The 25,846-nt window shown below is 44.2% G+C and overlaps 1 protein-coding gene across 3 annotated transcripts in view; it reads right to left on the bottom strand.

Annotated features, from left to right (window-relative positions):
- Positions 1 to 25,846, bottom strand: part of LOC139754126 (dipeptidase 1-like) — a 206,172-nt gene that overhangs the window by 55,355 nt on the left and 124,971 nt on the right. For all 3 annotated transcript variants that reach the window (XM_071671241.1, XM_071671240.1, XM_071671242.1), the window contains 3 exons: positions 16,476 to 16,608; positions 14,764 to 14,914; positions 14,176 to 14,239 (listed from right to left, as the gene is read on the bottom strand). In XM_071671241.1, the coding sequence (XP_071527342.1) occupies positions 14,176 to 14,239; positions 14,764 to 14,914; positions 16,476 to 16,608 (348 nt within the window). The remainder of the gene's footprint in view (positions 1 to 14,175; positions 14,240 to 14,763; positions 14,915 to 16,475; positions 16,609 to 25,846) is intronic.

The following is a 25,846-nucleotide window of genomic DNA, read 5'->3' on the forward strand; positions in this document are numbered from 1 at the left end:
TCCACATCGTCGTCAGATGTCTCGTATTACTACTAAGTTCTGGACAGGTCAGGGGAGCGTAGCACTATAACATTCCTCAAAGATGCACCTGGGACGGGGTCCCTTTGAGGGTACAACTCCTTCCCCTTACAAAAACAAATATGTAATAACACTCGGAAGTTACGTATATATATATATTCATACATATTTGCCATTTCCCACGTTAGCGAGGTAGAATTAAGAACAGAGGACTGAGCCTTTGAGGAATATCCTCACTTGGCCCCCTTCTCAGTTCCTTCTTTGAGAAAATTAAAAAACGAGAGGGGAGGATTTCCAACCCCGTGCCCCCTCCCCTTTTAGTCGCCTTTCTACGACACGCAGGGAATACGTAGGAAAGTATTCTTTCTCCCCTATCCCCAGGGATGATATGTATATATATATATATATATATGTATATATATATATATATATATATATATATATATATATATATAAAGTTCGAGAACATGATTCCCATGATTAAATCCAACCCTTTGACCTGCTGCTAATTCACAGGGATATGAAACGCGAGGGAAAACTTGTCGAAGACCCTCAAGACTACCAGTGACCAAAACTTTACTGATACTCGTAATTAAAACAAAGTTTCTTAATTTCGGCTCTGCAGGGCCTGTCCTCTCTCTCTCTCTCTCCCTCTCTCCTCCCCCTTTGTATAATACTACAGCTCAGTGGATTCTTTAGAACAACATGTGTCGGGAAAGATTCCCTCCTCCTCCTCCTCCTCCTCCTCCTCCTCCTCCTCCTCCTCCTCCTCTCTCCTCCTCCTCCTCCTCCTCCTCCTTCTCCTCCCATACGAAATTAAAGTCTCCCTTTAAAAGGCCTTAAAGAGGAAGATAACGACCGTAGAAAGGAAGCTCAAATCTACCTGGGCCTGCGAAATACCTTTGCTTTTTTTTTTTTCAGTTTCGTTGACGTCAGTTGTCGACGTCATTGCCAAAGAACGCCTTTGTTGTTTCAGTTATATTGTATGACGTCACTGTAGGAGAGGCGGTGTCTTGAACGTTCTTGATTGGTTGATCGTACATGGCCAAGTCATGTATGTTGGCTGGTCTTTGTACAATGAAGTCTAAAAGGACACCACATCACTAGGCAATTGTCGGTTTGCCACTATTTCAAACACCTTTTTGAAAGACCGAGTGCCATCAGATGCCTTGGATGAATCTGATGATAGACCAAGAGTGAATCTTATGAGAGACCGAAGATGAGTCTCAGGCGAGTGAAAAAGACGAATCTCAATCCGCGACCGAGGATCGATCACGCGCCAGAGAACGAAAATGGATCTCATGAGAAACCAGAGAAGAGAAACCGAAGGTGAATCTCATGAGAACGTGAGAGTGAATCTCATCGGACACAGAAGGTGAATCTCATGAGAACGTGAGAGTGAATCTCATCGGACACAGAAGGTGAATCTCATGAGAACGTGAGAGTGAATCTCATCGGACACAGAAGGTGAATCTCATGAGAACGTGAGAGTGAATCTCATCGGACACAGAAGGTGAATCTCATGAGAACGTGAGAGTGAATCTCATCGGAAACAGAAGGTGAATCTCATCAGAGCCTGAAGATGAATCATATCAGACACTCGCGCATGATGAATACATAAGACTTCAGGTTGAATCATACTGCAGACCGATAATGAATCATCAACTACCAGAGATGAATCTCATCGAAGATCATAGATGAATCACATAAGAGACCAGGAATTAGTCAGTCACATTAGAGACAGGAAATGAATTATTAAAAAGTCCAAGTATGAACCGAATCAGAGGAGAAGTATACCACATATGTGATATGAATCACACCACAGATCGAGGATGAATCACACCACAGATCGAGGATGAATCACACCACAGATCGAGGATGAATCACACCATAGATCGAGGATGAATCACACCATAGATCGAGGATGAATCACACCATAGATCGAGGATGAATCACACCATAGATCGAGGATGAATCACACCACAGTGGATAATGTTCCTGGCCAAGAATCCTCACTTCTGTCGCGACAACAGACGAGATTAAATCTGGGGCAAATTTTCATATCACGTAAGCAATGGAACCCTTAGTTAAGTCTCTCAGATATACATATATGTGGACGAGCATCTGTGTGTGTGTGTACGTGTGTACGTGCTGTGACCCAGTGAAGCTATTCAGACTAACCAAATCCTTTATTTCGAAGGGGATCGAAGCTCATTCTGAACCACCGTTGAAACTCATGAACCCCTGGGAATAGTTTAAGTCTCACTATTCAATAATACCGTTCGTATATAACATGAATTCAAGTCTCAGGATTCGATAAGATATTTCGAGCATAACATGAACGTTCCTTTGCTTTTTTATGTATATAAACGGACAAGTGAACAATGATGAATAGATCAGAAATCTCACATATATACAGATAGGATACTTGAGCAGGAGACATTAAACAATAAAGGTTCTGTTCTGTGTTGAAGAAAATGTAGCATGATAAAAGAACTCGGACGAACAGAAACACAGAACTAAGTGAATAGATAGACACACAAACGAACAGTTTGATTGATAGATGTATAGATAGATGGTTAGATAGATATATAGACACAATGGACAGATAGGTATAGAGGAAGAAAGCGCCGACGATCCTTCTATGACAAGATTTTCGCCAGTATTCCGTGCTGGCGCGAAGATCTCCGCCGTAAGTCTTGCCCGATTTAATAACACCGTTTCCCCCACCGTGCATTGCATGATTATCAGTCCTGGGTTCATCTGGTGCTTATATTTTTTTCTTTTTTTTTGAGCCATTCATCTGAGAGAGAGAGAGAGAGAGAGAGAGAGAGAGAGAGAGGGAGCGGACTTCCCTTTCGTCAGGCAGTTTATCTTCCTTCCTCCAGAGAGGCTGTCCATGCCCCTTAGTCCACCTCCCCGACGCCCCGCTCTAACATTCACTTCCCTCCTCCGCCACTGTGTGTGTGTGCCGCTGCAAGTATTTCTCCGTCCGTGTGTTCCGGGCAAACACCAAAAACTCACGGCGTTACGCGTCAAGAACTGTCCGGTCTCTCTCTCTCTCTCTCTCTCTCTCTCTCTCTCTCTCTCTCTCTCTCTCTCTCTCTCTCTCTCTCTCTCTCTCTCTCTCTCTCTCTCTACGGAAACATTTAAAAGAACAGAGGAAGGACATGAGGTGAGCGCCACGAGCCAGGCCTGCCCTCCCTGGCGTTCAAAATCTCGTAAGTACTCGTCGGTGCGTACTCTCTCTCTCTCTCTCTCTCTCTCTCTCTCTCTCTCTCTCTCTCTCTCTCTCTCTCTCTCTCTCTCTCTCTCTCTCTCTCTTTTTTACTGACCTTGGGGTGGCGTCGCGCGAGGAGGCATCATTGGAAAGCTAGACAAGGCAGAGTTGGTGAACGAGATCTGAATATTTACCAGCGACGGGCAAATGTGTTCTGACTGTTTGCTTGTCTATTCCGTTTCCGTCTGTCTATGCCTATTCCGTCTCCGTTCTGTCTGTCTGTTCGTATGCCTGTCTATTTGTTTGTGTGCCTGCTTTTCCCCTTTGTGTCCATTGGTGTTATATATTTTTCTCGCTTTTTCTGTCTCCCTATTTATTTGTCTGCCTTTCCAGGTTTTCTGTTTATCCCGTTTGTGTCTGTCTTTTATAAACTTGTCTGTCTATCTGCGTCTATCCCGTTTACACATGTCTATCCACAAATTCGTCTGTCTGTCTACTTCTATGTCTTTTTGTTTGTCTGTCTCATTTGCATCTGTCTATCCATACACATTCTCCGTCTGTGTGTGCCTGGTTTGTTTTATACATGAGTCTTTCTGTTTGTACATACGTCTACTTGTCTCGCTTGCGTCTGTGTATCTACCTATACATTTACCTGTCTGTTTGTCTGTCTGTCTCCCTCTGTCTCTATCTATCTCAGATGACAGCAAGACACCTCTTATCATAACCTTAGCGAGGTAGCGCCAGGAATAGACGGACGCATGAACCCTTTGCGTAAAAAGAAAAGGAGAAAAAAAACTTCCTTTCTTCTTTCCTCCCACTGTTTCTGCTGTTATAAAAGCGATGATGAAGAAGAGGAGGCCTTACACCCACACACCTGCGCCTCGTAGTGGCCTTCGTTGACTGCGAGATAAAGTAGGCAATATTCTTTCTCCCCCATCCCCAGTGATAGATCATTCTGTTTACTGAAGTATTCCATTACTTTATGGCTTTTCCAGCATTACTCTTGCTTTATCTGCAGACATCATGAGTTAAGGAAAAGGAAGGCAGTTTGCATGTCTGTTTTAAGTCATAATCTCTTGTTATAGAGGATCTGATCAGAGCTAATCCCTACCATCCTGGGCGAACCAGGTAGTTAAGTCGTTTGGAAGAAAGCTCTTATCTTATCCTGTAAACCTGCGAGAGATTCTAACATTAAACAGGCATGTAAACTATTCTTTTTACATTTTCTCTTCTGATCCAGCAGTAATGCTCTTCCTCGCTGCAGCTCATACGCTTATGCAAATTGTTCTCGAATAATGTCGTAAAATTTTATACCATAATACGTTGTTTACCCCGCGTGTGGCAGTGAGATGCCTCGCCTCGTATTCTTGCGTCAGACGTATACCACTGTATATATATATATATATATATATATATATATATATATATATATATATATATATCGCTTCAGCGTAGCAGCGACATGCCACATCCCTGACCAACACCTCGGCAGGGACAGTCCCTCACCCCACCACCGATCTCTGGACACTGTCGTGTGTTCAGTAGGTGACACGACGCCCTTATATCACTGGCAGTGTGACCCTCTATCCTCTCCAAATTCGCCTCGTCTTCGGAGGACGTCCGCGTTGCGTCCCACCCGAAAACAACTTGGAGCGACGGGCAAAGAAATTGTTGCTCATATTCTTACTCAGAAATATCGCATTGTGCTCGTTTTATTTTCCGGGAGGATTCGGGAACTCTGTGTTCGCCCAATTGGTTCGCTAATGGCCAATTTAAGCAGCGAACTTCCTAACGATGCCTCTTACCAGTTTCGCACAGACTTTTCGTGAAGGAATTCGTGTTTACTCTCTCTTTGTGGCACTCGTCCTAACTCTTGCTGATAGCTTGGCTCGTGTGGCCCGGGACAGGATGTGGCTCGTTTAGGTGACGTGGTAGCAATCTGTACATAGTCGTTCTCGTGTGTCTCCTATGGACTAGTATTGACTGCATGACTCGTACAGACTCCCTTCTATCTCGTAGGATTCCTAAACACTCAGTACACTAGAGCAGAGGCAACAGTATAGCATTAGCTGGTCGTTATATGAGTGCCTGGCTTAGGCTTGCGCGCGCGCGTGTGTGTGTGTGTGTGAGTGTAGACACACAGGAGTAAAGAAGAGGTACATACATATATGTATAAGGTTAAAAGGGGCAACGCGAGCTTAAAATTCTCTCCCCTTAACTCACGGGGAGTAACACAAGAAAGGCAATCACATCATTTGTAGGTCAGTTTGGCGAATCTGCACGTTTGTCATAGCGAGGGAGGAGGAGGAGGAGGAGATGCGATCGATTCACAGAAAGGCTGGGTCACTTTGAATTCCAAGGACAGATCTGCTCCTCCACAGTTTATCAGAACAAGACGTCGCACCATACTAGAAACGACTGTCATTTAGTATGAAAGAGACGCATCAGACATCACAGAACCAGTTGTGTGTCATTGGGATGATAGGTACCTTAGTATAGCACACCAGGCACACAGTACCATCACGAGGGAAAGTAAGTACATAAGGACCTGGTGGCAGAGCAAGGCTCGTCATCTGCTGATGTGTTCAGCTGGAACACTAGCGGAGCACCGTCCTTTGCCACACAACCTCAGCGGGTATAAACACCCGAGTATGCTCTTGTGCAGCTGTTGAGGTGCTCTTATTCACGGAGGGACTGAAAACCCCATCCATTAAAGTGACGGTGTTGACAATTTCTGGATTCCAGACGGTGAAGACGAAACAAACAGAAAGATGTCAACATGTGTCTGGCTCCATTAAGTAAACTACTACCAAATTCATGAAGGCCAGAGAGCTAGAAGACACTCTAAAGTACAAAGTTTTTCCACGGGACTCTGTACTCTTTCAGCCATTAGCAACTTTCAGATAATCGAATAATAAAGTGAATTAGAACTATAAAAGTGAGGTACTTTTATACTTGGCCAGAATCCGAAAACTTCAGACCCGGATTTGTAATGGAAAGATATACGCCTGGTGAAACAGGGATATTTTTTTTTTTCATACTATTCGCCATTTCCCGCATTAGCGAGGTAGCGTTAAGAACAGAGGACTGGGCCTTTGAGGGAATATCCTCACCTGGCCCCCTTCTCTGTTCCTTCTTTTGGAAAATTAAAAAAAAAATGAGAGGGGAGGATTTCCAGCCCCTCAGCTCCCTTCCCTTTAAGTCGCCTTCTACGACACGCAGGGAATACGTGGGAAGTATTCTTTCTCCTTTATCCCCAGGGATAGAAACAAGGATATATATATATATATATATATACATATATATATATATATATATATATATATATATATATATATATATATATATATATATATATATATATACATATTTGTATGTGTGTGTGTGTGTATGTGTATGTATATATATGGAAAAGTATGAAGGTAATGGTCGTGGTTAGGGAGCTGTGGTTTTGGCGCATTTACACATGTTAGCTAGAGAATGATTGTGAGCGGATGAGGCCTTTCTTCGTCTGTTCCTGGAGCTGCCCCGCTGACACGGGAAACGGCGATCAGGCTTGGTACCATCTCTCTCTCTCTCTCTCTCTCTCTCTCTCTCTCTCTCTCTCTCTCTCTCTCTCTCTCTCTCTCTATGTATATATATATATCTTTCTTTCTTTCAAACTATTCGCCATTTCCCGCGTTAGCGAGGTAGCGTTAAGAACAGAGGACTGGGCCTTTTTTGGAATATCCTCACCTGGCCCCCTCTGTTCCTTCTTTTGGAAAATTAAAAAAAAAAAGAGAGGGGAGGATTTCCAGCCCCCCGCTCCCTCCCCTTTTAGTCGCCTTCTACGACACGCGGGGAATACGTGGGAAGTATTCTTAATCCCCTATCCCCAGGGATAATATATATATATATATATATATATATATATATATATATATATATATATATATGACTGGGACATATTCATGAGGACAGGTCTGACAAACGACCGAGCGCATGTTTGACATTCGCGACACACTTGAGGTCACAGAACCCAGCGAGCGAGCGAGAGAAAGAGAGAGAGAGAGAGAGGAGGAGGAGGAGGAGGCAGCAAACGCATCATACCAGGAATCGGTTTATCCTCTCTCTCTCTCTCTCTCTCTCTCTCTCTCTCTCTCTCTCTCTCTCTCTCTCTCTCTCTCTCTCTCTCTCTCTCTCTCTCTCTCTCTCTCTCTCTCTCCTCTCTCTCTCTCTCTCTCCTTCTCCCTTTCCAACCTGATTCAGGCTCTCTCTCTTTTTTCTTGTTTTTTTTTTCGTCTCTTTTCTATTTCATTCAGAGATGTGTTTCCCGTCTTAAGCAAAAGGTTGTTTGTGGATTACGTTAAAGACTCACAAAGCTCGCCTGGGTAAGACTCTCCTGGGCTCACGGTCTGTCTGTCTGTTGGTCATCTCCAGCGTAAGGGTCGAGTTGGTGCAGCTCAGACTAGCGTTAAGCCCTTTTATATAAACTTGGATATGTATGTATATATATATAAACATATATATATATATATATATATATATATATATATATATATATTTATATTTATATATATATATATATATATAGACTGCTGCACGACCAGTAATCGAAAACACGCACACACACACACACACACACACACACACACACACACACACACACACACACACACACACACACACAATGTAAAATTCAGCTGATGAAAAATTCAAGGGAAGTCGTGTCTGCCTATGTCCCTACTGACGCATCCAGTGTATTTCCCCAGTTTGCTCCCCGGACGATACACCCATGTCTGCTCCCTGGATGCTACACCCAAGTCTGCTCCCCGGATGCTACACCCATTTCTGCTCCCCGGCCGATACACGTATGTCTGCTCCCCGGCCGATAGACCCATGTCTGCTCCCCGGATGCTACACCCATTTCTGCTCCCCGGCCGATACACGTATGTCTGCTCCCCGGCCGATAGACCCATGTCTGCTCCCCGGCCGATAGACCCATGTCTGCTCCCCGGCCGATAGACCCATGTCTGCTCCCCGGCCGATAGACCCATGTCTGCTCCCCGGACGATACACCCAAGTCTGCTCCCCGGATGCTACACCCATGTCTGCTCCCCGGCCGATACACGTATGTCTGCTCCCCGGCCGATAGACCTATGTCTGCTCCCCGGCCGATAGACCCATGTCTGCTCCCCGGCCGATAGACCCATGTCTGCTCCCCGGCCGATAAACACCTAAGTTTTAGCCTTTTCTAGTCTGACACACTGGCTGGCTATATGTTTGGTCTCTCGTGCTGGGACACTTTCATGTCTGGTCTCTTCCAGCCGGGCGGTCACATGTTTGTTCACTCTTCCAGCCGGGTGCTCACTTATATTCGGTCTCTTTCAGCCGGGTGCTCACTTATATTCGGTCTCTTTCAGCCGGGTGCTCACTTATATTCGGTCTCTTCCAGCCGGGTGCTCACTTATATTCTGTCTCTTCCAGCCGGGTGCTCACTTATATTCGGTCTCTTCCAGTTGGGTGCTCACTTATATTCGGTCTCTTCCAGTTGAGTGCTTGCTTATATTCGGTCTCTTCCAGCCGGGTGCTCACTTATATTCGGTCTCTTCCAGCCGGGTGCTCACTTATATTCGGTCTCTTCCAGCCGGGTGCTCACTTATATTCGGTCTCTTCCAGCCGGGTGCTTACTTATATTCTGTCTCTTCCAGCCGGGTGCTCAATACTTGGTCTTCTTCTCTCTTCCTGACGAGCTCCATCTTGGTTTACTCCACTTGGAGACGTGTACGCATCATAATTGGTCTCTAATGAAATGAATGGAAACACCCTGTTTGGTCTCTGTTAGCTGGAAACGTGGAAGCTTCGGTTTCAGGCTAAACGCATATCATCTTTGGTCTCTTCTGGCCAAATACAGAACAGAGTTTATGGTTTCTTGCATCAGTGCACACAGCGTGTTTGGTCTCTAGAGACCAGCCGGACATTTACCACATCATGGTTTCTTAGGTCAGTGCACACAGCGTGTTTGGTGTCTAGAGACCAGCCGGACATTTACCACATCATGGTTTCTTACGTCAGTGCACACAGCGTGTTTGGTCTCTAGAGACCAGCCGGACATTTAACCACACCATGGTTGACCTCTATCGACCAAGGCTTACACCCACACACACACACACACGGTGTTGGTTCTCAGTCATCGCTGGCTGACCTTCGCACAGACATCATCAGGAGTTTACTGGTCATACACCCATGACACAGTAATTAGCAAGGGGGAAATGATTTACGTTCCTCTCTCCCTCGTGGATTATGTCCGTGTCCAAATCCTCGTGGCTTGTACTTATACTTCCAGCAGGTGGTCCATATGGAAGTTTTATCACCACTGTCACCTGAGGCTCTTTTGGAATTGTCGTTTTTGATGTGAGAATTACGAGTAAGAAGAACTCACACACACACACACACACACACACAACACACACACGTTTCACGGTGAGACGAAAAGCGTTACATTTAACGAAGGAATGACACCAACCCGTGAGAGAAGAGCGTTACAGTTACGAAGGAATGACACCAACACCTGAGGTGGTAGGCAGGTAAACTGTAGTGCCAGCGGGGGCCACAGCCTCGCCCTGCTCTTCACACAACTTTAACACATCCAGAGTTATTCTTAACCAAATTATTAAACGGTGTCTTAAAGTCGGCCGGCACAGCTCACCTCACCGGTCCCTCGCATCAGCTGCAGCTGCCGTGTAAAATTTGTAGATCTGGGTGTGTATATAAGTAAGGAACGGATGAATGTTGTTTCGTAAATGCAATACGACTTAAAGTGTTCAGGTCTGTTGTTTACTCAGTAAGCTTTGAGGAAGGAGGCGAGGAGGACATCCAAGTAATCCTCTTTGGGGGAAAGAGGTGAGGAAGACGATCCTGTTGATTCCTCCAGGGGAAGGAGGAAAGGAAGACAACATATCAAGGGAAGGAGGTAAGGACAGCATATCAGGGGAAGGAGGTAAGGACGGTATATCAGGGGAAGGAGGTAAGGACAGCATATCAGGGGAAGGAGGTAAGGAAGAAACATGACAACATATCTGGGGAAGGAGGAAAGGAAGACACCATATCAGGGGAAGAGGGTAAGGGAAACACTCCTGGGTAGGAGGTGAGTGGGACTCTCCTTAGATCATCTCAAGAGGTAAGGAAGATGGTCTTGTATGTTTTCTCAGGGGGAAAGGGGTGAGGAAGACTATCCCGGTAACCTTCTTAAGGGAAAGGGGCTAAGGAAGACGATCCTGATAGGCTACTCAGGGGAACAAGTTAACGAAGACTTTTCTGGTGTCCTCTCAGTGGATGGGGGTGAGGAGAGTACTCCTAGTGGTTCTCTCAGGAAGAAAGAGGCGAGGAGAATAATCCCAGTGGTTCTCTCTGGGTGAAGGTAAAGAAGCGCCTGCTAATCCTCTTAAGGGAATGGGATGCAAAGATGCTCACGGGGTTCCGTAGTTAGGAGAAACAGACTAGGTTGCACTCTCCTGGTCGTCCTCACTGACGACATACTCGAGGACGACCGCTCGTGGTCGTTCCATCAGAAGAAGGAGTCTCAGGGCAGAAGATAAGGAGGCTGCCCTCCAGGCTTCTCCCTCTTAAGATAAATAGCAAGGAGGATGTTCACGGTCATCTTCACCCGGGAGAAAGATAACGCCAGATACTCCTAGCCCGTCTTGTTTGGGGGAAGAGGACCGAGGAAGAACTAGTTATAGCGCCGTTGTTCATGTTGTTTGGATTAGCCGGGCTCTCCAGCCGACGCGAGCCTTTTGTAGGCTTTTGATGGTCGCGATCTCTATAGTGAAAAGGCAAACATGTCTTTTTTTTTTGGAGGGGCAGGGCCTCGTGGACTTAACTTTTCGTCAAGCCTTGACGTATCACGACTTGCACAGATTTCCAGCTAGGGCGCTCCTACGCGGGCGCCCCGTCTGTGGGCGCTTCCTCCATTGGTGCACTTCCGCACGCGCACACACTGCTGGCAGCGCCTCTCTCGCTAGCTTCTTAAATCTCCTCCTATTTTTCACGCACGCTTGTCTGTGCTGCCTCCCTCCCTCTATCCTCATAGAGAGCATGTTTTGAGTTCATTCACACATGACGTACAACTTCACTTTTCCAGGATGCGTCAGTACTCGTACGCTTATCTTATCAGCCAGTGGCTTTCCGTCTAGATATTTGTGTGTTATCTCTTCGGTCATATATACTCTGCCTCCTACATCTTTCCCACGATATTCCTCCCACCCCGCTTGTATTTCAGTGGCCACTACAGACTTAAAACATTATGATTTTATATAATGTGTAGCTACCACAGTCTTAAAGCATAATGTTATATGATATGTGTAACCTTCTTTAGGGATATATATATATATATATATATATATATATATATATATATATATATAGGGGAGAAAGAATACTTCCCTCGTATCCCCTGCGTGTCGTAGAAGGCGACTAAAAGGGGAGGGAGCTGGGTGCTAGAAATCCTCCCCTCCCGTTTTCAATTTTCCAAAAGAAGGAACAGAGAAGGAGGCGAAGTGAGGATATTCTCTTTAAGGCAGAGTCCTCTGTTCTTAACGCCACCTCGCTATTTCGGGAAATGGCGAATGTGTATGAATGATATATATATATATATATATATATATATATATATATATATATATATATATATATATATATATATATATATATATTTATATATATATGTATATATATATATATATATATATATATATATATATATATATATATATATATATATATATATATATATATATGCTCGAGCTCCTACACCCTTTGTTCTCACGTTCTGTTTTCTTTGGTGTTAAATTATCTTTTTGTCTTTTCATGTCATGACCTCGCAGCCTCCAACTCTCCTGTTTTTCCTCTAAACTTATTTTCTTCAGACGTTTCCTTCTTTCGTTTTTCTGTGTTTGTTTTCCCTCCTAATTTTTTTTCAGCGTAGGGCCTCTTTGCAGTCTCATTTTTATCTCATTTTGCGTAGTTTTTTTTATCTTCTGTTCTCTTTGCGTGTTTTCTCCTCTTTCCCCTCTATCTTTCTCCTCTCTCCTTTCATATCCAATACACATATATCTTCTCCCTTTTCTTCCTATTTGTTGTACTTTATTTATTTCTTTATTCTTTAGATCCCTTGTCTCCTCTTTCCTCAACATCGTCTCTTTTTTTTCTTTCGTACTCTTCATACACACCTCCATTTTTCCTTACATACTCACCCCCTCACCTCCTTCCTATAACTATCATTCTTTCACTGTACACTCAGTCATTCTTATCATTCCCTTTGCATTCTTCTTCTTGGCCTCTACTCTCATCTTTCGCTGCCTGTTGTACAACTCTCTCTCTCTCTCTCTCTCTCTCTCTCTCTCTCTCTCTCTCTCTCTCTCTCTCTCTCTCTCTCTCTCTCTCTCTCTCTCTCTCTCCACCATCTCCCGTAACCTGCCAACAGCTTGATGTCCATCTTGCTTCATTCTTATATACGGCGTGCACCCAACACAACCTCATACAGTAAGTAGCATTTGTTTTTGTGAAGTTCTACACAGTATAGAACACAAGCGGCAGCTCACCATCACAGACTAACAGCCACCAATATGGGCCGAGTGGACAAGGGATGAACGCCAGTTGAGATTGATGACACTAACGACAAAGTAACAGTTGTAATAGATCACTGGCACGATCACCAACACACAGCCACACGACTGACCACTTGGAGAAGGTTGCCTTCTCATCAAACCAAACCTCCCCTCTCTCTCTCTCCTGTCACCCTCACCTCCTCAGCGCGCCGTGCGTCTAACCTCACTCATCATCTACCTGCCTCCTCACCACGTACGCCCTTCGTCTCATTAGAATACATGACAACAACTCAGCGAAGCCGGGCGACTTAGTACACCCAGCTGTCACTCAGCAACATCGAAAGTTTGGGAATATAGAGCAAAGCCAGAGCGAGACGACAGCTGCTGGCTGGCTGGATGGATGGCTACTACTCCGGTATTGCCAACAAACACATCTTGTCCAGCGTCACCTAAAACTTGACTGAACACAAAGATGTGAATCTTACGTTTATACCTGAATTGATGATTTGATGAAGGGGGATTAGGTACATAGATATATACACATATGAATGAATTATCAAAAATTGTATGTATATATATATATATATATATATATATATATATATATATATATATATATATATATATATATATATATGTATATATATATATATATATATATATATATATATATATATATATATATATATATATATATATATATATATCCACAGAAAACGTTAAGAATGAAAAGAAGTATTCAGTATTAAATCACACACTAGGGTATTTTTTACATTTACCACTCAAACGTAAAAAAGAAATAACAGAAATTACTTACGAACGAACGCAACTATTTTATATACTACAGCTGTGACACGAGTGTCCAGTAAGCTGCTCTGTGTCAAGAGTTTACATCAAAGTTCTTAGTTTTAACAGAAAGTCTGTGTTCGGCGGTGCACTATGGCACTAATGCGTTGCCAACCACGTATAAAGGAGATTAGGCAAGTCTGGAGGGAAACTATGCCACGTCTGTCGGAGGCCTGGGATCGTCTGCGGCACAGAGGAATCACTTGGAGCTCTTTGTAAACTCCTGAACTGATGGTAAACGCAAGGATTTTGGAGAGGCTTCGGAAGCATCTCTGTTGGTTTGTTGGATTTTATAAGTAAGAAAGCATTACGTGTTGACATACGTTAGGAAGGACGAAGTGACTCCTTTGGCTTAGACTTCCCTACAACCACGAGGCACGGGCACCAGCTGTAGTCCTCAGTCTCAGAGAATGATGGGAGTAGAGGAGGAACCTCCCCATCGGCGGGAGTAGAGGAGGCCCATCGGCAGGACTCCGGAGGATTGAAGTAAGGAGTGGAACTTACCTTACCGTAGGGCGTGAGTCCGCGGGTGTTGGGGGGCTGAGGACCACGTTCTGAGCACTCCGCCCTAGGGGAGGAGAAAACCACCCATTAGTTAACCTACACTGAAACGTGAAGTGATTATCACAGACGAAGCTGGAGCGACCTAAGGCTCATGCAACACAGGGAGGGATGAATAGCTCCTGTTTGTCGGGGCCTAAGTAAACTGACGTTAGCTCCGTCTTGCCTGAATATGTGATAAGTGTGTAAAGGTGACGTGGTGGACTTAGTGCGGCTCTTGATCATGAAGACTGACGTTACAGGACGCAACAGAATGTGTGGATCTCGTCCGTGAAAAGCGATAGAGGGCTTAAAGTGTGGCGTCCTTGCTGGACTTAACAGGGTGTGAGTCTCTTGTGTTCCAGGGTGTTATGATGGATTCAACAGAATGGCAATGATATGTGAAGGGTCGAGGGAATTTTCAGCCTGTGTGGGAGCTCTGTGTGAGGGCAATACAGTGGACATAAGAAGGTAATTGTGTTTGAGGTTGGATTAGCAAAATCACAACACTGTTTGTGGTGGTTGTATGTGAAGTCGAGGTGTGGCACTTACCATGGTGTGTGGCACTTGTGTGTCAGGGTGACGTAGCGGACGCCCAAGTCGTACACCGCCCTCACTACCCCCATGCTGCTGGCCAGCCCATGGCCGCCTTCCATACCCATCAGGCTGGCCACACGTCCACGCTCGAACTCCTCAATGATCTCTGGGTAAGAGAGATGCCAGGGATCAGGTGACTCACCCCAGTACTTCAGGCAGAGAGAGGCCAGTGGATAACATCCTTTAAACCTCTAGGGAGCAAGTAAAGTACATAGGAGGACATAGAAATGGACGGGTAACAGGAGACCTGATGATCCATGGCGAAGGTGATCTGCTGGAGAAAAACAGTAGTGTCCAGAGGTCATAATCTTGGCAGAGACAGGATAGTAATGTAGCAGACACCTCCCCACTCATCACTCCCTCCGACACGACAACAGGCGGGGGAACGGTAAGAAGGAACACCGAGTAGTCTGGAGAGGCGGATATACTACCATTGGAAATTTTTAGGAAAGTAAGAGAAAGGAAATCTATCTTCTTTGTACTGAGGATCTGGAAGATGGAGGATCGAACCTGAAACCGAGAAAGAAAGTTGATGTATTTGAAAATAACAGATATATATATATATATATATATATATATATATATATATATATATATATATATATATATATATATATATATTATATATATATATATACATTTCTCCTTATCTTATAAAGGGAGTGTTTACTGCAAATAGATATCGCTAACTTATTTGTCCAGAGCCTTGATATGAAGGTATCGACCATCTATACATTGACAATAATTGGTAGTAATTTCGTGTCATGTTTTACTGCCCTACAAATGAAAAGAGATTTCCCCGTGTTGACATCACATCACCTTTACTTTGACTTTCATACCAATATTTCTGGTCGTTGAATCTCTCTCTTTAATGGCAAAACGATTTCTTGCGTTATGGAAATTATTCAATATTTGAAAACTTTTATCATATCTCCTTGCGGTCTTTTTTTTTTTTCCAAAGAGATTCACTTTAGATCCCAGAGTCAGCCATGGAATCATTCTGTTGGTCTTCTCTGGATTCGTTCTAGGACAGAGATCAAGTTCCAAGATATCTGGAGTAGAGGAAGGGCTAGTGGCTATAGTCCCATTATCCCTTAAGACAGAGAAAGGCCAGTCATAAGGGTGCCATGGATCTTTACATGAAGCGGGAGAAGCCACTTGTCTGGACGGTATGAACCCTTGGCGCAAATGGTGGTCACAATAATCGAAGCCCTCAAGACAGAGGTCACTGTTCAGGTCACCATGGACCCTCGGTGGTTGTAGATGTTGGGGTGTCATGTTCCCTGAGTGCGACAAGAGGCCAGTGGTCAGGGTGCCGTGATCCCTTGGTTTCAAAGAGTCTCCCCTTTGCCAGACGAGAATCTGTGAATTCCTTCCTGATGAATCTTTCCCTTAGATTTGACTCGTGATAAAGTCTTCGTCTTCTCCAAAGTGATGGGTATCCCTTCATTACCCTGCTAGAGTAATCTCCCTTCACTACCCTGTAGTGATGAGTCGTCTACCCTAACTCCCTTCCCTGGAGGAGTTTCTCCTGTCCTCCTCCTCCTCCTCCTCCTCCTCCTCCTCCTCCTCCTCCTCCTCCCCCTCCCACCCATTCCCCTTCCAATCCTTCAGGACGTGTTCCCTCACTCCCGTACCTGAGCTGCATCCCCCTCACGCTCCCTTACCTGCCGAAGTTTTGACGAGGACGGTGTCCCTGGGGCTGGCTGCAATTATCCGCTTCACCACGTCGATCTGTTCCAGCAGTAGCTGTACCGTGTTGAGGTACTGTGACTCACACGGTACGTACACCGACCAAAACTGTGGGGAGAGATGGTATGAGCCATGAATGTGGGGAGGAGGATGTCCTACGTACTATGTTGAGACACAGCAACGTGCACTGTACGTAGACCGATAGTGGGACCAATGATAAAGGACGAGTTGGTACGAAGGGGTTTAGTGTGGGACAAGTTATTATTGGCACTGAATGCGAAAAGGGTACACTGCCTAGTGTGGAAGAAATGACACCTGACATCTGGTGATTAGTATTAGTATGAAAGGGATCATACTGTATTTGACGTGTTAGACACTAGATATGACGGTCAGTGTGACATATACTTGGCACTTAGAGAGAGAGAGAGAGAGAGAGAGAGAGAGAGAGAGAGAGAGAGAGAGAGATGATACACAGCAGGCCCTGTGAAATAGACTGCAAATGGTGCACAGTTTGAGAGATGGTACATTATATTCAATGGGCAATTCTTTATGTTGGAGGCTTCGTTCACGAACGAAAGTCCTATAGAGGCCAGACCTCCGATGTAATCGTAGAAAAAAGCTGGCTAAAGAGAAAGAAGTTTAAGAAATGAGGAAAAAAAAAACCAATGTAAGAGTTTCAGGGAATTGAAAAACAATGATTTTATAATAAAGACAAAGCACAGCTACTAGGAGAGACAGGAGATGGTGAAGAGTGCCAAAGCTTATCTCTGTACAGTGAGTAGATGTCACAAAGACCCACCCATGAGGAGTAGCTGAAGGCCAAATTATGATCATGTGGAAGCAGTGGCTTGCCTTACCCTGCTGAGCATTACGTGGTGCTGCTAATGGCGGGGGCACACAAATAGTAGCCAGCTCTCGGAAGCAGATACCGGAATAATGGAAGATACGAAGCAAAAAATATATAAGAGGATATAGATGTTATGTGTTGCGTGGCGTCGGAAAGACGGGGACTTTTGGTTCATCGTGCGGATGAGGTGGTATACGACGGCTACTGAGATGAGTGGGGTATAAAAGGCCTCATCAGAGAAGGGATGGTGCTAATTGTTGGGGAGACGGTACACGGTACTTATAGCCGGGGACGAACGGTACACGATGTCTTAACCTGAGTACATAGTATTCAGTATTAAAGAGGGAGAGTCAGAGACTCATTTCTATTTTTCTTTTTTTTTTCAAGAATGGAACACCAACTAGTATGTCTCTCTCTCTCTCTCTCTCTCTCTCTCTCTCTCTCTCTCTCTCTCTCTCTCTCTCTCTCTCTGTCACAAGTCTTGCCTCATCACAGGTACAGTGAGAGCCTCCCTATCTCCAACCCCCGCCCAAACCCCTTTGGTTTTGTAAGAAGCTCGGGAACTGGACCACACGATTCGGGATAAGTGGTCGTAAATCCTCTACGATTCCTATACTTCTAGTACAATGGTCACTGGAGTGAAGAGGATCGTGTTAAATGAGGTGGTACGTTGGCTTGTGGTGACTCAAGGTGATCGCTGAGGTCAGGAGGTAACAGGAGTCAAGTGAACGCTGGAGTATGATGATTGCTGGAGTCAGGTGATAGCGAAGGTGATTCGCTGGGATCAGATGATCGCTGAGATCAGGTCGATCGCTGAGCGATGAAATGCTGGCGTCAGGCAGCTTCTGAAATAACACAGACATTGGACGATGGAGTGTAGTAATCACTTCAATAACGTGGCTGTTACTTGAAGAATATGGTTGCTGAGGCGAAGTATTTGCTGCATTGACGCTGAGCCAATGAATCGCTCGTTCAGTTAAGGCGGTCGTTAGATAACAGTCCGCTGGAAGAAGGTAATTTGCGTGCTAGCGAACACGGTGGGTGTTAAAACGTAATGGATGTTATAAGACGACGTTAGGCAAAACTAAGTGGTTGTTAAACTATGATCTTTGCTAGAGTCCCGCGGGAGCTGACGTGAGGTCTCCACCGAAGCAAGACGGACACTGAACTACTTTCAGTGGAACAAGGTAGTTACTGAAGTGAGTTACTTCAGGGAATGAGGTGGTACCAGAAATGAAGTTTTGACAGGAATAAGGCGGTCTCTAGAGTGAGGCACACGCTGAAGCAAGGTGATTCCTGTCGTCAGACATCCACCAAGGGAAGGCGATTTCTAAAGTAAGGTATGATTCGCTAAAGCAGGTGCGCGCTGAAGTAAAACGTTCGTTGAAGCAGGAGGGCCGCTGGAGATTGGAGTAGAGTGGTGTTGTGTATCCATATTAGACGAGCGCCGCATTAAGGTCACACACTTAATAACCTAGACCAGTGGAAGGGATTTTGTTCACAGTAACATTAACAGGAAATAATACAGCCATAAGAATGGTACACGGAATGTACCCTTCTCCTCTCCCAGCATCATCTAGACACAAACACAGTCTGCTTAATGGCATAATGGGCCAAAATGTGGCATTTCCTGGCGAGGGCTACCATAAACCACAAGAGCAAAATGGTGTACAGAGGCCAGGGCGCGGGGCCATCAGCGTAAACGACACCGTCTGCGTCATGACTTGATGGGTGTAACGACACGACGGTCCTGCTGATCACACGCTGATTGAGTCGTTAGACAGAGGAAGAAATTACGAAAATTAGAGAAGGTTGGGACGGTGTGAGAATGACCCATCACGCTCATGACTCGTGTGGGCATGGTGCTGGGTCACAGGCACACGCACCCACACCCCCCTGTGCCATCACATCCACACCTACAACACCCATGGGAGGGTGCGGGCATGTGTGGGTGGATGACAGGGAGGGAACTGATAGGAGGGAGGAAAGGGGTTGTCACGTAAAGAGAGTTTTGAAGAGAAAATCTTGGTGAAATGATGCACTATGAGGGGATGGGAGGGGAAGGGGTTAGAAAGAGAGAGAGAGAGAGAGAGAGAGAGAGAGAGAGAGAGAGAGAGAGAGAGAGAGAGAGAGAGGCTGTGTTTACAATTGTGGTTCCGATCGCGTCGACACGTACGCCTGTGGCCTCGCTCCTATCTATACATCACCACTTCTTCAGTCTTGCATATTTCCATCTGCCTGTTCATCCCCCTCACTTCATCCACGTTCACTTTCTTGGACACTCGTCCATCATCCGTCACGACCATTTATTCATGTAAGATCTCTCTCCATCTCCTGATCAAACCCTCCCATTTACATCCTTACATTATCGTTCCTCACTCTGTTACTTAACCCTATTTCACATTCAGACATTATGAACTCTATCCTATTTCACAATTCATCCTCGCGTTTACATTCTTCATGCACATCCATGCTGTACTCCCATACGTGACCAAACGCTTCATGACAGACTCGGACATGCCTTTCAGCTCTCATTGAGACATTAAGTCCTCTCACTGTGTCTCAAGCTTGCCTGTCGTACAACTCTATCTCCAGGACCTCAGCCCCTCTTTATACACCTCTGAAAATGCGTTCCACGTATATGAAATTCTTAACCCTCTGTAACTTATCATCGATCACCTGTAGATCTATTCATTCTGTGTGATATCAGTATACGTATGAATGACATGGACATCCCCAAAGTTACGATTAGATATTGGAATTAATCTTGAACCTCTGAGAAATCAATTAGTACCTTCATGAAGCCTCAAATGCACATAGGAATTGATAGGGTAGATAACACAGTTGGTGAACTCATATAACATGCGTCTGTTTCGTCCAACAACATTGCGCCGATTCGTTCAGCTCGACTATCACCGCCCAGACTACGGTCTTGTTATTGGTGGCAGCGAGGCTGAAACAGGTAGTCAGACCGACAACAGATGGTAAATGCTGTGTATTGGTGAAGACCGGAGCAGTTAGCTAAATCAGGACAGAATCACAACAATTACAAAGTCTTGCGAGTAACATTGACAAAGTCAGAGGAAATCGTATTGTACTTGTAAAGTTCGTTGATTTCTAAAGTAGTGAAACAAAATTTGTAAAAATGTGGTAATGCCAAAGAGTTAAATAAAACCTTTCCTCGTGGTAATGGTTCCGTGAAGAGCGTGTTTGGTGGCAATGGCATCGGCTACGGTGTAGAATAAGCGCTGAGATCAAACGAACGAACGTTCACACTATCCCCATAACCTACATGAATAGTGATTGCCTTTGCCGTTATCAACAGACTACATGAGCTGTGAATTTGTGACGATGCTTTCCTTGCACTCGAACTAAATACGTTTGAAACCTGCTCATGGGTCCTTTGGCTCGAGGTTTCCTCAGTTGTGTGAGCATTTTTACACTGTATTTTCAAAGGAAAATATTTGTTATACATGTATATTCTTTTTTTCGACGTCTCCAATTAGGACGAAAGCTCTCATAAAAGCGAGGGCTAAAATAATGATGCTATGGAAACATAACAGAGAGAATGAAAAAAAGGCGAAGAATCGTACTGTTTTTATAGGTGATAAATCTCTCTCTGATAAATGGTTAGGTCGTCCTACTGGTTTATAAAACTTAATGGTGTAGGGAAAGAAACAGACCTTACAACGACCTACCATGGAATTATCCACTTCGCCACAAAGTATTGAGGCAACGCAGCAATTCGTCAGGTAATGTCTGGTCTCTGTAATACCGGAGGCACGCAAGCAGCCCATTCTCGGGAGCAGAAAGAGAAGTAATACTTACAGAAGAGGGAAAGAAAACCAGTAGTGCTGCGTAAGAAGAATGGGTCAAGTCTGGTGATCAGGCTTGGAGAGTCGATAGGTCGAAGTGCTTTAGAATCTACCGAAGTGAGTATACAAATCGCCCCATATGCGAGAGCAGTTGTATAAACTAAGGTTCGCGGTGAGCCTGAATCACCGAGCGCCGAAGGCAAATTGTTTACCATTTGCTATTACGGCATTTTACACTGAAACGCGAGTAGTTTCAACAAATATATTGTATATTTCTATTGAAGTATTCATTCGAGTCAGTTAGGATAAAAATTATTGTAATACAACAATTATCTTCCTTAATTAGAATTATTCGAAAAGCGATTACAGGTAAAATCTTTACAATGATGAAAGAAAGCGAAAGTCGATTGTTTTCGTTATGATTCTATCCCGCTTTCCACTGTAATACGTACGTCATTTAAGCAAAAATATTACATATTCTTGAGTTTATTATATCGAGCACAGTATGAATAGTATATCATTGTAATATAACGGTATTTTCATTTCACCGAAAGCCATCAAAAACCGAATAACATCGCTTGAACATTGGAAGGTTAGGTAAAGTCTTTTGTTTCCGTCATGTTTTCCTATTTTGTATTGAAATGCATCACATTTCAGCAAAACTACTATTTATTTCTGAGAATATATTCATTCAGGCTCAGAGCCCTAGTCGTAGAGGCTATGCCTTTGCATCGGCTCTACCTAGGCAGCCTTTGATATCACCGTACGTTGAAATAGTGTTCATATTCTTATTCTCTTGCCTCTTTTCTTTTTTTTTTTTACAGAATATGACAATACCAGCTAAGATTTGTGTCCACCCAGCTATCAGATCTGTGTGAATAGAGTAGAGGCTTCTATGAGTAAATATACCCTACATAGTCGTCTATAAGTCTACCTCGTGTATAGGTCGATTCTTGAATTTTGACCAAGAAATCATTAATTTATGATATGCCTCGTGTATAGGTCGACCCAAGGTTTTGAGGGTAATGGAACAACAAATTAGGGTGATAAAGCATCATATCTTACAGCATATTTCAGAAAATCCTCACTGTAAAACTCTCCTGTCCTATAAAGCTGCTGCTGGTATAATCGAAGCAATCGTTTAGAAAAGAAGAATTCTAAATTCCTCATGAGCAGAAACGTGAGTAGTGTAGGGATAAGATAACAGCCATACCAAGTACGTGTGGTGTGTTGGGTGGGCGAGACTAGGGAGCCATCAAAGAAGGTTAAACAGTTGAAGGAAGTTTGGGTAACGTAAAGGGAAAGGAAACTGAATTATGTAGGCGTTAAACTTAGTTAGGTTACTTCTGCCCTACTGGGAACTCCTGTCCAAATTCAGTTCTCAGAGGAAAGTGTAACGAGGTGAAACAAAGCAGGAGATGGAGTGGCCTTGAAAAATGGAGCAGTACAATACTGAATCGTCCGAGTATGAATGAATGAGATTTTCGATGAAGTCGATGATGACAACGAGGGGGAACAATAGTATCAGGACTGAGTCCTGAGGACCACACTCTACATTTGATAGGGAAAGAGTTACATAGACACACACAAAGCACCTGGACCTCATGCTCCAAGCGAGGTGGTCTGGCCTTAACACGACTTAACAGCAGCAAAAGAAAAGGAAAGATGGAGAGGATACTTCATCACTGAGGAAATACACGAACCAGAGAGGAATTTGGACATAAAAGAACAGAGTGGATGAGAAAAACCTGATGAAAAAAAGGAGAGCCTGAGATCGAACCCGTGTGCCACATCTTGTCAAAGGCTTCTGTGATATCAAAGACTATAACATAGGATTCCTCAAAGTCTCTCAGAAAGGATAACCAGACATAAGTATCATATGAAAGGAAACCACCGGTTTATCTCGCCCTTAGAAATCTGCACTGGTGATCCGATATTTAAGAAGCTTAAGGATTCGGGAGCTGTAGAGAGATTTAAAGACTTTGGAAATAGATTTCAGGTCAATACAACGAAGCCTTGGAGGGTTATAACGGGCAACGGTTACTTTTCTTAGGAATGAGTTGTACGAGTCTCACTTTGCCGTCCACGCTTCGTACATCACCCAAACCTACAACACTACAAACGCACCATTCCATCATATCCTAAGACCACAACGGAGACACCGAACACTTACTCCTCATTCCTTCTGCACTTGCCGCGCCTAGACGCTCTCACAACATCACCACAGTTTATAACCTTTTAATCCCGATCAGCGGACGCGGCCAGCTTACTAAGCGCTGCAGAAGCACTGCAGGAGCCTCATAAAGATAGATTGGGCTCCTAGAAGTATGTATGCATGTATGTATATGGTTGTAACCTGGCCCCGTCCGCATGGGGCAATACTGCGAGTGAAAACTCACCTTTGGCATGGCTGAGTCATTGAGATTACAGTCTCATCGAAGAACTTTTCATTTTCAAGGAGTCCATCTGTACCATTTTAGCGGTTGTAGCGCAGCCTCGCCTCGTAAGAGGGTACATTAATGTATATGAATATATAGATGTATATATATATATATATATATATATATATATATATATATATATATGTGTATATATATTATATATATATATATATATATATATATATATATATATATATATATATATATATTCTTTTTTTTTTTCTATGAGTCCACGGGGAAAATGAAACACGTGTTTCATTTTTCCCGTGGACTCAGGGGAATGTACTTGATCACGCGCAAAATTGTGATCCTTTCCAATATATATATATATATATATATATATATATATATATATATATATATATATATATATATATATATATATATATATATACTCGAAGGAATGATGTGGTATACTAGGATGAACGTGCTGTCAATGGACTGAACCAGGGCTTGTGAAACGTCCAGGGTAAACCATGGAAAGGTCTGTGTGGCCTGGTTGTGGATGGGGGGCTGTGGTTTCGGCGCATCACACATGACAACTAGAGAATCAGTGAGAACACGTGTGTGCCATCTTCGTCTGTCCCTGGCGCTACCTCGCTAGTTAGATTAACAGCAATCAAGTCACATTACGGACCCCACATATCTTCACATTAGAGAATATGTCGCCACCTTTGACAGACATACCAACCGATCAGCATTTAACATCACGAACAAACCAATCACAGTCAACACTGCAACCGACCACCTAAGTCATCTACTAACGTACTTGGAAGTCTGATTCTTCCAGCACAAGTCCCGCTCCCACGCACACTAAATTCCGCCTGACATACTGATGGCTGCAGATCCAAGCGTTGGCAGTGCCCACGGAGACCGACCATCAGTAAAACGAAAATAGGAGTCTTTCCATCTGCCCCCACACATGAATTTCAAGGACACTGGCGTTCTTGGCTATATCCCCCCTTAAGACCCTGAGTGATTTATACCAACCTGAAGAAAACGAGAATCTGAAAAGGGATATGAGATAGAATTGATTATATCACACTGTATACATAGCCACGTAGTCTGATATGCGACTAATCTAAGATTAACCCTTACTAATCTTGGAACGTTGTTCACACAAGATAACTGATGACTACAGAATCCTAAAGTCATGATCAGACAAGGCCCTACACTTGTTGTTTTGTAACAGTCTCCCACTGAATCGAAAACAACACCTGGTCAACTGCTTCATTTCCAGACCAAGACGCTGCATCATTATACACCACCTCACAGTATGCCGAAGACAAAGCATCATTACGCTCGTCAGTATGGCGAAGACAAAACATCCCTGCGCACGTCAGTATGCAGAAGACAAAGCATCATTACGCTCGTCAATATGCCGGGAACTAGATAGATAAGGCATCACATATACGCATTCATGAATGCACTCGCTTCAAAAAATAAACAGCATCATGTACCTTATCGTACTTATGGTTTTTTTTTTTTCCTCTATACTTTCCTCCTCGACGAGCTTCTTCTTTTTATCCCTCTCCTAACCACAAAAAAAGAAGATAAGTTTTGATGGCCCCGCTATCCTATCGGCCACCTAGATCGAGTCTACCAACTTTCCTGTCCTTCACTGCTGCTTCAAGCGAGCTGATGGCCGAAGTTCTCCGAGATCGTCATCATTCCATCGCCCCGGAGGCAAGGCAGGGTTCCTGAGTTTAATGACGGTCTTGCTTCCTGATACAATAGTTCAGCTGTTTCATCTAGGCAAGTGTCCCCTCGGGAACACAAAGAAGCAAAATAGAAACAGAAAACTTTCTGGGACAGTTCCATTGCGGAGAAGTCTACGCCGACCATACTTCGAGGGAGCCTCAACCTCAAAAGTAATGGCTCCTTTCCCAGTAACCGGCATCCCTAAAGTTGGGGATTTCCAAATGGGAGTTCCAAACTTTGACCCGCGGTACTTTGCTTAGACCCACAGGTTCTCCATACTGTCACAGACCCTCGCCTCGCCGTCCTTACCCAAATGGCTTACGAGTGAATCTGCCGACAGAGGCGGCTGGCCGATACGGACACCCCTGCCCTTGTGCTCTGGCAATTTCGGGTGGAGAACGCACGCTAGAGACACTCGCGTCGACGACATAATCGAGCGGAGCTTCGCTACAACCTGAGTACCCAGCAGCAGAGGATTCAATTTATTCCAAGCCGATGAATCGGCAAAGCGTCCTGATGGCGTCACTCTTCAGCCGTGAAAG

Source organism: Panulirus ornatus, chromosome 16, assembly GCF_036320965.1.
Source record: "Panulirus ornatus isolate Po-2019 chromosome 16, ASM3632096v1, whole genome shotgun sequence".
NCBI classification, from domain to species: Eukaryota; Metazoa; Arthropoda; class Malacostraca; order Decapoda; family Palinuridae; genus Panulirus; species Panulirus ornatus.